Raw genomic sequence first — 13,618 nt, forward strand, 5'->3', positions numbered from 1 at the left:
GGGAAATACCTCAAATATATACAAAAATTTTAACAACAGCATGCAATTAAGTTGCAGAATGTAATGTCTTTGACATGCTGCTTAGCGGTGACTCAATGTGAAAACAATGAGGACCCAACGAGCCTCAATAAGAGAGTTGATAAGAAATCAAATTGGAAGGTGATTCTGATAATAGAATCAGAATCGTTAAATTCTTATCAGTTCCCTTCCCTAGTGACAAGGAATTATTTCTTTTGCTCACTTTTGGAAAATGATGCTTGGATTTGCTGTCGCAAGGCTAGTTTTGCTGCCAACATCTTTCTCATATCCATTTTCCAAAGGAGGTAAGTTGCACCTGAACAAACAAAAAAGTAGACACAGAAATGGTTAAGTGGAATTTCCACTCTGGATTTGGTCTACATTGGACACTTTTCTCACCTGATAACAAAGTCAGCAGAATCAATCATTTTTCCACAGCCACTGTCAAACAGGATCCCACCATTCCCAACAACCGAACAAGTGTCCCATTGTTTATTTGAGAAAGGATTCTCCTGGAATAGACAGCGAAAGACAAGGCATTATGAAAACACATTTACATTGTTGCTGATTTCACATGTTGAAGGAAAAAGGATTTTAAAAAGACATTTTATTCTAGTTTTATAGTCTGATGCTTTTTATGCTTGCTATTGCTAATGATAGGTCTGTCGTTTTTATAGATTACAACCATGGGAATATTATATCCAAAAGAACAATGATCACAAAAGTGTATATAAATAGTCATAATTATTAGAAATTATTTAAAAAAATGACAAATAACTTTGTTTATTGTGTGGGTTTTTTTCTCTTTTGGAAAAAAAAATGGGCAGCACGGTGGCACGGTGGTTAGCACTGTTGCCGCACAGCAAGAAGGTCCTGAGTTCAATTCCACCATCAGGCCGGGGTCTTTCTGTGTGGAGTTTGCATGTTCTCCCCGTGTTTGCGTGGGTTCTCTCCGGGTACTCCGGCTTCCTCCCACCGTCCAAAGACATTCAGCTTGTGGGGATAGGTTAATTGGATAATCCAAATTGCCACTAGGTGTGAATGTGCGAGTGAATGTGAGTGTGAATGGTTGTCTGTCCCTATGTGTTAGCCCTGTGACAGACTGGCGACCTGTCCAGGGTGTACCCTGCCTCTCGCCCAATGACTGCTGGGATAGGCTCCAGTGCCCCCCGCGACCCTGAAAAGGACAAGCGGAAGCGAATGGATGGATGGATGGATGGAAAAAAAAATTACACACAAAAGTAAATAGAGCTGAAACAGACTATATAAATACAGCGTCTTATAAATGCAATAGCTCCTCTAATGGACAGTGTATCAATTGGGATATGCTCTGATATTAAGCATCTCCAAATAAGATCATATTTAAGCTGTTTGGCCTTTTTAGCAGAGATGCAAAATGCTCCAGGCTTTTAATAACAATTTTGCTTAAACATGTTAACGGTACAGATTTTCAGACAGTTTCTCTCTTGTATGGCTCTGCAGACCGGTCAAGTTTGAGGCTTGAGGCAGACCAGACTACAAAACGTGTATAATTATATAATCACAAATGATGAATTATATTTGAGTTTCTTTCTGTGCAGCTATAAATTGATACAGAAAATGGTTCATTATAAAAATGTATGTTGCCATTGAGGCTGTAACATGTTGCTTTTCAGTTTCATAACCATTTTGATTTTGAGGTTGAAAAAAAATTCAATGCTAGGGACGGTCGTGGCTCAAGAGTTGGGAGTTCGCCTTGTAATCAGAAGGTTGCCGGTTCGAGCCCCGGCTTGGACAGTCTCGTCGTTGTGTCCTTGGGCAAGACACTTCACCCGTTGCCTACTGGTGGTGGTCAGAGGGCCCGGTGGCGCCAGTGTTCGGCAGCCTCGCCTCTGTCAGTGCGCCCCAGGGTGGCTGTGGCTACAATGTAGCTTGCCATCACCAGTGTGTGAATGTGTGTGTGAATGGGTGAATGACAGGTTGTGTAAAGCGCTTTGGGGTCCTTAGGGGCTAGAAAAGCGCTATACAAATACAGACCATTTAGATTTCAGTAAATTGCAGATTGCAGTCACTTCAATTCTGTTTTCTTATTCCTCCTAGTTTGAGTGCATAATCCTTGCTATAACGGCTGCTATACAAGAAACAAACTGCTGTTTGTGTAAAAATCTGTATATTTTAACCTATTTGAACCGAGAAGGCTGACAGAGAAAGTTCTATTTGCCAAATAAGACTGAAACCAATTAAGTGCAGTGCCACCAATACCCACTACATCATTTAATCGAGAAATTAGAATATTGTGGTCTACTGTGTCAAAGGCAGCAGTTAAATCAAGCAAGACCAGAACATTGTGGTTACCAGAATCAAATGCCAGTAGGATGTCATTAAAAACCCTTAATAATGCAGATTCTGTGCTATGTATTTAGTTATAAATACTATATACACCATATACACATGCAGAACCCAAGAAAATCAATTGAGATAAAAATAAAAAAAAAATACTGTTCACACTTTTTCAGGTTAGAACAGCACAAACAAAATTATCTCCAAAAGCTCATTTCAAAAGCAAAAGAGAGTTCAGTTGAAGATACAAAAAAATAGAAAAGTTGCGAAATAATCACTGTGTCAGTCAAATAAAACATAAGAGAACCAATGAAGATATCAAAGAAGCAGCACAAACAGTTTCCATGAATGAAAATGAACCTACCTTCAAAAACAAGTCGAATAAGTCCTTGTTCACCTGAAGAGTCCTCTTTTCCCCACTGTAAACAATATTCGATCCTATAGGAGTATTGTTCTGTGTCACAATGGCGTTGTCAAAGCCATTGCATGCAACTCTCAGATTAGTTCTGTAAAACAACAAACACTCAGTTAACACTGACTGACTTTTTACCAGATGAGTAGGTTCATACACTTCTGATGTTGCTGCATGTTTAACTTATGTTAGTAGTTATTGCCAACAAAAGGAAAGGTCAGTAATCTGTTTCTGAATGTCATGGCAAGGAACAATATTTTTTTCTGTTTATCATGTTCAATGGAAAGATAACACTCGACAGAGAGATAACATGGAAGGACACCTACAGAGAAGGGTGAGCAAACAAAAGGTTATTTGCTCACCTGTTGTTTGATCTTAACTATCCAACACCATCTTATTAAGATAGTTAAGATCCACAGTTAAACAAGGGAAGATGAAAAAAGGAGCAAACAAAACAGTTAGATCCAGTAAAAATAATAGCATAAAAAAGTTAACCCCATATGTTACTAGAATTTTCTCATTTTATTTTCTAGGGTTTAGATTAGTGACTACCACCACTGCGAGTGTTGACTCCAAAAGCTGTAAGCAATAAAGACAAATGCAACTCCTGATAATGTTTTTTCCAGCTCAAAACCTCTCCATTATATACTTATAACATCATTTGTCCATATGGCAAATATCTCTCTGCTCTTTGTTGTGCCATCAGTTTTCTTACAGTTCCTCTGTCCTAAACTCCTTGTGCGTCTTTACTCTTTCTTTCTTGTCTGTAGTTGATTCAGTTCATATAAAAGGTGTATATATATATATATATATATATATATATATATATATATATATATATGTATGTATATGTATATATGTATGTATAAACCAGCCCATCATTATCATTTCCCCTCCGGTTGATATACTGGATATCATAGCATTATATCTCATATGCAAGACTAGGCTCCTGTTTGCTGTATGGTAATCTTTTTACATCCAATTCGTATTCTTCATAGAAGAAATATTAAGCATTAGTACTTACCTGAATTTTAAGTAATTTTTCTCGTTCTTCTTCCAGGTTTGATTGTAACGCTGATGTACTTTGTCAATGATTTCCCTGTGACACACACACACACGTCCAAACACAGTCAGCAGATCATACCTGTACAGCTGACATGACTTCATTTTTGATGATGGCATAAACAAAGAGGTTTCTCAGGGAAACAGTGTGACAAATCATGCTTTTTCTCACTTGCAGGGTTTGAAAATTTCTGACAGCTTTGGGGCATGTTTCTTTTGAGGAGGTGGTTGGAAAGGTTCCTCACAACTGCAAAAGAAAATATTTTGTTGACAGATCAGACAGTTGAAAAATGCAGATACTGCAGTTAGATCTGCACAATAGCTAAGATTACATATTACAACAGCATTTTTTTTTTTACTATGGTCGGTTGAGCATGATGTCAAAGTGCTGTTTGAAATTCAACATTGTTGTGCGTTTCTTCATTTTTTCATTTTTTGTTTCGTATGTATTAAAACACGATTCTTTGATCCCCATGATAGAACAGAGAAAACCCGACTCATAGTGTCCAAAATATTTATAATTCTTTTTATTCAATCATCTTCCGGAAGAAAGAGCCCTGCACAGCCCCAAAAGCCAGTTGCAGAAACTCTAACATTAGAATTTAAAAACGTCTCACATATAGGTGTTATTTTGGTACTTTACACGTCACACAGTTTTGATACAAACACTCCTTATATGGTACAAGTTCCTCTTTTCTGTCTGGCTTCCTGTATTTATTAATATACTTGTATAGCTCTACACTAACTTCCTGTTTTTCAGTCTGGCTGAGCACTTAGTTTATGAGTCAAAAGTGGCCTTGCTTTACAAACCTTCATTATTAAAGTACATAAAACAATATAATAAGAAAATAAGCACTAAGGATATATTAATTACATGACAGTTCTCCCCCTTTTCGTGTTTCCTAAGAAACACGACATAATTTCTAATTTATCCCATTAAGTTTACTTGCATGTTAAAAAGCTAAAATATAACAAAAGAGATTATGCTAAACAAAACGAAACCTTTGAATTGCCCAACCCTGTCTGTCCCCTCAAAGGGTTGTATGTTTTCAATGTTTCCTTATTATTTTGTCATAATTACTTCTATCCACAACAAATAAATCAAGCTCTAAGACAGCACCTGTGAAATGTGAAATATCCTAAATCTACTTCCTACACCCCCTTTTTACCCAGAATCCCAATTTAAACCCACTTCTGACTTCCCTCAGTGCTCACTGTAAACTCCAAAAAGATACAATTAGCTTTTTCTGGTAAAAGGTCCTAGATTATTTTGTCAATCTTTGGAAAACATCCTCTATAGAGTTAACCCATTTCATCTTTAAAACTTAGTCCTGGTTTCTTCGCCCCCTTTAACAGGTAGCGCATATCCGGACTGAACACTGTGTTTGGGCAATTTACATAACATAGAAATCCTACAAACTATTCAATCTACACAACAAATTGTCTGAAACTGGGCGATTCTCTCTGCTCTGTGCTTCTTTTGAGTCCCCCTTTCTCTGGTTGGTTACGTTCGGTCTGGGGCTTCCAGGATTCTCGCCACCCCTGTGGTTGCTGTGGTCCTGAAATCTTCTCCTGTAAAGGATAGAAAACAAAACGCCTCTCTCTGCTACACCTCAATAACCTACTGTGTTCATCTATTGTTCCCTTAATTATTCAAAGTTGGTTCAAAATATCATGTTCTGGGCTCTATCCTTTATATTAACTTTACTTAATCTTTACTTAATCTTAATTTACTTACTCTCAATGTTCTTTATGTGTGTTAGCAACACTTTTAATTTTATTAAACACACCCAGAGTAAGATATACACCATCACCATATCAGCATAAAAACAGACAGAGACGTTCCTCTTTCTGTCACATTCTTCCATACATGGCAATTTGTTTCACCTCCCTTATGATTCCTTGGGACTTACAATTTCTTGACTCTTCTAGGCAGCTCAAATGCAGTTAGAAGCTAAATGAATTCCAGGCCCTCCGCCTGGCCTAAGTTTAAATCATTTGTGTTTGTAAGCATGTATGCGGTTTAACCTTCTATTGCTCCAAGTCACTTACACAATAGATCGTCGGGTCATCGCTCCAAACGAAGCTTAAGACCTTGAATAGACTGAGCAACAACTCTTTCATGAGCACGATCTGCAATGTGTGTATACAATGATTATAGCTGCACCTTTAATAAAAGTTTTAGTCTGATGTCAGTAGCTTTAAAAAAACATTGTAATGCAATGTTAAAGCCTATATTGCAGCAGTAAAATATTTTCTTTATTCCCAGGATTATCCTTCCCTCTCTTGACCTTTCAAAAAGAAATGTCACCGCACTTTGTGTCGTGTCACTCCTCGGCCCATTCGGTCCATCAATGGCATCATGGCCACCGGAACTACCGCTCCGGGGTCCACTGCCCTCGTTATTACCTTTTCCAGCAGTCCTCTGGCACAAGGAATAAGACAACAACCGCAGGTGACCAGTATCCCTAAAAAAAAAGCGGCAGTAGAAAACATTGCAGACACGAAATTCCCCTTCCATTTCCCAAACACGGAGGTCATCCAGCTGTCCAGCGGATTGTCGATTCCCGAGTGTTCATGCATGGTTTTAGACAGAGTTTTCAGCCCCTCCAGAACTCGGGTTACTGAGCCATCTGGAGCAGTATTGTTTGGGATGAAGGTACAACACGTCTCCCTCTAGTACCAGCTCTTTTAATAATTTACTTTTTTAAAGGGAAAAAAACCATGGTCACTTGGACAAGTCTTTGTTATTCTATAACTGCATTTTTATATGAAAAGTCTAGCGATCCCCTATTTGACTCATAAATATTACTTGGGTTGTAATTATTTTCCTCTATCAAATTTAATTTACTGCTACAGTGGCCTGCTTTTGTTAATAGTAACATGAGTAACATCCAACATTTTCTCCCCTTTAACATTTGGTATTTCCCCACTATATAATGTACTACCATAATCTATACACCCAGTCAATAAAACAGAATTTTCTCAAAGCAAACATCAGCAACCCAAAATCAGCAGCCCCAGAATTAAGTCTTCCGCTCCTCCTGCTCATGGCAAAACAAAACAAAACAAAGCAAAGCGAAGCAAAGCATCCCCTTTCTCTTGCCAGCGTGGTGAATTGTTTGTCAACATTTATTCATCCCACCCTTGGTCCAGTCTTTATCTCAGTGTCCAGTCAGTCCAACCTTTAGTCCACAGCATCAGTCCAGTCACAGTCCATTCACACACATTCACTCAGATATTGCTGATAGTGGAGACTCCGCGCAAATAATCAGATTCTCCACCCTCAGCAACATGAGCTCATTCATTTGTTTTATTTTGTTTGGTTTTTTTGTTTTTTTAGGAAAAGAGTTCTTTATGCTCTTGGACTGGATTGACTCGCTGCAATCCTTTTAGACAGGGACTTACAACCTGATCAGGTCCCCACAGGTAGCCTTTTCCTCGGCCCATTGTAATCTGGAAAAGCTCCCCTTAAATTTATTCTCCCGAAAATATTTACAGCGCTGTTAATTCAATCTTTCAGGCCTGCTTAGAACAAAAATGAGAAAAAGAGAGCTGATTATTAGCTCATCAAAGCACAAAACATAATCACCTGACAGGATTTCTCTTAAGTGCACTATTACAATTTTAAAGGGCCCAGTTCTAACCATGTCCATGATTAATAAAACTCCCTCTATTAAAATAAGAAAACAACCCCTCTGGCACAAGGAATGAGACAACAACCGCAGGTGACCAGTATCCCTAAATCAACCGACAGAATCAACCCATCACTAAAACAACAACCCCAAAAAATCTTAATCACAGCAAAGTTTTGCTTACTAATTTAACCATATGTTGGCCTCAGGTTCTTCAGCGTCCTGACAGTCTGAGGTCAACTGACATAATTTCACCTGCTAAATACACAGATAATCTTGTTAAAAGCCACACAGTTTTGCACACCATTGATATTCTCATTAAGCCCTTTCTAAAGACGTTATAACAATCTATCATCACTAAATACTAAATTTCCTTTCCAAATTTGGACTACTGCACTTAGTCACAGACCTGACCACTTTATTTAATTATCCTGTATGTTACCAAGCCATTCTTCTCACACAGTCACAGTGTGTCTTTCAGTGCAAGCTTCACTCATCCAGTCAGACAGGAAACCCAAGTTCTCCTTTTTCATTTCCCGTCCCCAGTCATTCAACTAATTTGCATACTGAGTCAAATCTCAAGAAGTTGCGGTTTTGATGAATCTGTGCAGCAGCACTTCTAATTCACTATTCTAAAAACGACTTTAAGCTTTAATCACCTTTTCCTTTTCACAAAAATCACTCTATTGTCATTGAACTTCCCTGAGTTATTCCTCAACTTCAGGCTTTAAGTGTGTTAAATTCACACTATTTTAACACTAATGAAAGATAGCAAGCTGATTTTCATTCCGTGTGTGTGTGTTATTAATCAGGTTTAATCAATGTCTGTGCAGTGGAGCTGCAGATCCACCAGGGCATGTTCTCAAAGCTGCCTTTCCTACACATTTCTCTGCTATAATTGGATCATTTTCTAACTACTTTGCTATTAGTCCACTGGTCTTTGCATCACTTTTCATCACACTAAGCGACTTGGACAATATGATAAACAGACTCACATGCTCAAGATGCTGTCTAATCTTCATGAGCTCTCTTGTATTTGTAAGTGTTAGTAAGGTTAATACATTTTCTGTTTGTGTGTGTGATTTTGTATATGTTTCTTTTTGCAGTGTTTCAGACTCCTTCACAATTTTCCCACTTAAGCAGTCAGTTTTCTTTTTCCCAGGTTTGCTAACCCAAATTTTGATTTCCCACATTAAATAACAGCATTCCAACAGTCCAATACCAGGCAGTTCTCTTTCCACTTTGTCCTGCATTCTCAACTGTTTCTCTTTAACTGCCATGTGAGAGCTCGCTTATCAGGTTTAGTGACACATGGCACTGTAAATAATTCAACCAGAAACTTGGCCTGAACATTTCCAGTGATCTTAACCTATAACTTTCTTCCAACTTCTGCTGGTTGAATTATTTACAGTGCCATGTGTCAATAAACCTGACAAGCGAGCTCTCACATGGCAGTTAAAGAGAAACAGTTGAGAATGCAGGACAAAGCGGAAAGAGAACTGCCTGGTATTGGACTGTTGGAATGCTGTTATTTAATGTGGGAAATCAAAATTTGGGTTAGCAAACCTGGGAAAAAGAAAACTGACTGCTTAAGTAGGAAAATTGTGAAGGAGTCTGAAACACTGCAAAAAGAAACATATACAAAATCACACACACAAACAGAAAATGTATTAACCTTACTAACACTTACAAATACAAGAGAGCTCATGAAGATTAGACAGCATCTTGAGCATGTGAGTCTGTTTATCATATTGTCCAAGTCGCTTAGTGTGATGAAAAGTGATGCAAAGACCAGTGGACTAATAGCAAAGTAGTTAGAAAATGATCCAATTATAGCAGAGAAATGTGTAGGAAAGGCAGCTTTGAGAACATGCCCTGGTGGATCTGCAGCTCCACTGCACAGACATTGATTAAACCTGATTAATAACACACACACATGGAATGAAAATCAGCTTGCTATCTTTCATTAGTGTTAAAATAGTGTGAAGTTAACACACTTAAAGCCTGAAGTTGAGGAATAACTCAGGGAAGTTCCACGACAATAGAGTGATTTTTGTGAAAAGGAAAAAGTGATTAAAGCTTAAGCGCATTACCACCATGCCACTGCAGTCCAGATTACTCTCACAGATGGATGTGCTAATCTGACAAACTAATAAAGGTCTTCAAAAGGCGAGGAGGACAAATAGGAAGAAGACTGCAGAACATTCTGGAGCCCTCGGCCCAGGTAAGAAAAAAATTAATTTGTGTATACACTTTAGAGAAAATAATAATTTTAACAAAATGCTGCTTGTCACTCTATGCCAGGAGTATGTTGAAAATCACCTGGTGGGGGAGATGGTCACATCTTGCAGGAGCTTTCCTCTCTTCAGGAACTCTCTCTGCAGGAGGGGGAGATACAGGAGAGGTGGAGGAAGATCTCAGCCTGGGCGTTTACTGTCTTATGTAGTCTGGAAGATGAGTGGATGGTGGGGTGGGTGCAGTTTTCTCTGTGGTGGGGTTGGGTGGACTGTCCCGGGCTCTGTGGGGCTGGGAGGCGCTGCTGCACTGGGCCCCGGTCTGGATGGGCCTGGGCCCCCTTTCCCTGGCGGGTCGCGGAGTGTGGGAGTGCCTACTGGGGTCAGCGGGGGAGCTGGCCCCAGGGAGGGGTTACCTGCCCCTCCCTTCCTTCCCTCCCCATCTCCAGCTGCCTCCCTCTTCCCGCTCCACCACAACCACCCACACATGCAGGGCCTTGGAGTAGGGGTATGTCACCAGGGTGCAGAGGAGGCTACCCCCCCCCCCTCTGTCCCCTTCTGGCTGCCTCTGCCTCAATTTTATCCCACAACTTAGACATTCACATTATTCACACTCTCATTACACATACATATAGGATCTTGGGGGTGGGCACAATCACGGAGTCCAAATTACCATCAGGGTGTACACCTCACCCCTGGCGTCGTTGCCCACCTCTCAATTTTAAATACACTTAGACATTGAGGGCTATCAGGAGGGACTATGCGCTTACCTGCTGCTCCTTGGCAGGTAGCTCCATGCCCTCCTGGGTTTTAATTGCACCTTAGAACACACATGCATCAACACTACAATGAGCGGGTGGAGGGAGGTTTGGAGTCTTCTCCCACCCCCCATTCTCTGCGGCCTGCTGGAGCGGGAGGGCTAGGTGGAGTTGGCCGTCCGACTGCGGTCTGGAGTGTGGGGCCTCCCTGCTGCTACGGAGTCGGGGTGGTCTACCTCTCCCCACCGCAGGGAAAAGGGTAACACCACCTGGGTCTGGGTGCAGTTCCCCCCTCCAGGGGCAAGGGTACCTAGACCCGGTTTGTAGAGTACGCTTGGGGAGTGTGATCGTGTGTACAGCGTCTCTTTATGTCTGTCTCCACGTTGGTTGAGTGTGGAGTGAGTGCATTTGAGAGCATGAGGGGGGGAATGGATGTTTGTGTCTGTGTGTGCCTGTATGTCTGTGTCTATATGTCAGGTTGGGTATCAGACGCCACCTCTCTGGGGACACCTCAGGCCCTCCAAGGTTTGGAGGCCTATCTCCACCTACCACCACTTCCCCTGCCGGTTGCGGACTCCCTCAGGTGTCGGTGCGTTGGTGGTTCTTTGTGTCTGGGGGTGGGCGTCCAGGTACACACCGGCTCACTCCTTGGCGGCCGCTTATCGGGGCCTGGAGCCTGGGGCTTGCTCGGGCCCCTTCGGGGGTGGGGTGCCCCCGGCCTCTCGGCCTGGGGCTCGGTCACTCAGGCACAGCTGGCGGCCGGCGGAGCTCACGGGCGCGTCACTGCAACTCCCCCTGGCTTCTGCTCCACGGCTGCTGAGTGAACCCTCATCTGGGACTCTCCTCAGCTCTTACTGGAACAGTGGCGCGGCTGCCCCTCTGTTGGTCTTCCATGGTTTCTTGTGTTCTGGGGGCCTCTGGATGTCTGGAGTTTTGATCTCCTCCATACCTGCTTCACACCCTGGAGGACGGGGCTGTGGCCCCCCCACACTCCCTAGCAGATCGTTACATGGAGAAACCTTTGGAATACAAGCGCGCTGATCCACACAGGTATGCACACGGGTGTTCACTGCTCGTAGACCCAAATTACACCTTTCTTGGCTGCTACCTCGAAGCACATCTGTCCTGCGTGCTGCACAACAACATTGAATATTTAGTATTTACTGCTGTTTACACTTAGCTAGATTAATGCGATGGTGTTGTGTTTAGTATGTTGCTTTGTTTTTTGTTTTTTTTGTCTTTTTTTGCTTGTTTTCTATTCTTCTCTCAACAGGTGATCCAGGAGATTTTTATTTTTTTTCTCCCCCCCTTTCTCACTGTCCCTCTCCCCTTCTGTTTTTCCTTTCCTTCCTCTTTCTTTCTCCCTTTCCTATCTCTCACTCATGTCTGTCCCGTCTGTAACATCTGAAAATAAAATATAATAAATAATAAAAACAAAGATCGACCAAATGGACCAATACAGCAATGCCACAATGATCCATTTGGCAAAGTAAATCCATTGGGTATCCTTGTTGGTCTTCAGACAACAATTCTGATGGCTAAAGAACCAAATGGGACAGGCGAAAAAAAAAGAAAAAGAAAAAAGAAAAAAAAAAAAAAAGAAAATCACCTGGGATTTTCACAATTTACCCTGGGTGCTTTTTCTTTTACCTGTGTTAGAACTATGTGTGGAGTTCATAGTTGAACACCTCTCTATGCTCTGACAGTATTCTGCTTCTTTGCATGGAGATTTCACTTCATGCATTACCTTTTTAAGCATTCTGAGGACTCAAATCACATGCTGTAATGAATCCATTTTTGTTCACCTAATGTGTTAATGTTAACATTTTTTGGAATAGTGACACAGATTGAAATAAGATTTGGTATAATGTTCTTTGACCAGTGTTCTGTTTAATTAAATTTTGGAATTCTGCATTTTCTAGGCCACAGATGAAGCCATTATCCAACGATCTAATAAGGAAACAACCATGGGAATTTACATCATAAAGTCAAGAGATGCCAATGGCAGCCCTGAGGACATCGGGATAGTCCTTGAAGGCCAGAGAGTCTGGCAGGATTTGGATAACTATACCCTAGCAGCTGCAATGCTGTTTGGACTAATGTACACTTTGAACCTCACCTACCCACTGGAAAAGCATACCTTCAAGGTATTATAGAAACTGGTTATGGAGCTCAAACAGAACAGCCTTTCAAAGAAGGCCCAGGTTTTCAGGACCAGACTGTATGATTGAACAGTTTTCCAGTTATGATGTGGGAACAACATGTTTACCTCTTTGAATATGTACCATCCTTTCTTTTAAGCCAGCACTGGTAAAGTTGCAGTACATAGTGAAACTTATTTTTCTGGCACTTTTCAACTTGGGGCCTTTATTACTGCAGTTTTCACTTTTCAAGCCATTGCTCTTTTAAAAAAAAAATCTAACTTTGAATGTCCATTTTTCTCAATGGAAATGGTGCCTTGCACCAATTTCACCAGTTTGCAATTTTTTTCCCAAGGTGCACCACTACAAACAGATTGCATCGTGTAGTATTAGTGGTTGTGATGTTTAGTGATAGAAGCAAGCCAATACTAATCAGTTTAGGTCTCTTGGTTGTGTGCCTGTGGGTTATAATGTTATTTTAAGTCTCTTCTTTGTGTCACTTTAATAATTACACCCCTGTTGCCATATTACCTTATGGCTCTTACATTTAAAAAAACAATTTTTACATAAGCGCGATGTCATAAGGCCCCACAATGTTGAATTCAGGTTACAGCAGATAACTTTGAGGAATGTTGTGGAATGTTTTTCAAGAGATGCATTGTACAAATATGACTCATGTATATTTTGGAAGCCTGAATTGAAAGTCCATTGTTACAACTGTGTAGTATTTTCAAAAATACAGGTCATTGTTCAAAAATGTTTTGCTTATTTCTTTGATTGAGAGAAAGTGTACAGTACATACAGTAAGATCAGCCTTAATTTAGTTTTATTTATTGAACACTCAATTATATATTAGATTATATATTATATATTAGAAATTTGTTATAAAATAAAATAAGCTTACCATAAAATAATCTTGTCAATATAACACATAGTAGTCCAATACAATTAACACAAAAAGTTCATGTCTGATAAACAAGTGGTTTCTATAAATATTTGACCGGAATGAAAAACATAACAACAACATAAAAAAGTCATG

General features: G+C 40.4%; 1 protein-coding gene across 1 annotated transcript in view; it reads right to left on the reverse strand.

Moving 5' to 3' along the window:
- Window positions 1-13,618, reverse strand: part of LOC147332984 (alpha-2,8-sialyltransferase 8F-like) — a 28,309-nt gene that overhangs the window by 1,811 nt on the left and 12,880 nt on the right. The window contains exons 2-6 of the mRNA XM_086289856.1: window positions 3,984-4,058; window positions 3,774-3,848; window positions 2,702-2,843; window positions 418-530; window positions 242-334 (exon numbers count right to left, since the gene is read on the reverse strand). Of these exons, the coding sequence (XP_086145982.1) occupies window positions 242-334; window positions 418-530; window positions 2,702-2,843; window positions 3,774-3,848; window positions 3,984-4,058 (498 nt within the window). The remainder of the gene's footprint in view (window positions 1-241; window positions 335-417; window positions 531-2,701; window positions 2,844-3,773; window positions 3,849-3,983; window positions 4,059-13,618) is intronic.

Source organism: Aulonocara sp. 'chitande type north' Nkhata Bay, linkage group LG4 (assembly GCF_057382095.1).
Source record: "Aulonocara sp. 'chitande type north' Nkhata Bay isolate Kocher_YH1m ecotype deep benthic linkage group LG4, A_spYH_male_GT1.1, whole genome shotgun sequence".
Lineage (NCBI taxonomy): Eukaryota > Metazoa > Chordata > Actinopteri > Cichliformes > Cichlidae > Aulonocara > Aulonocara sp. 'chitande type north' Nkhata Bay.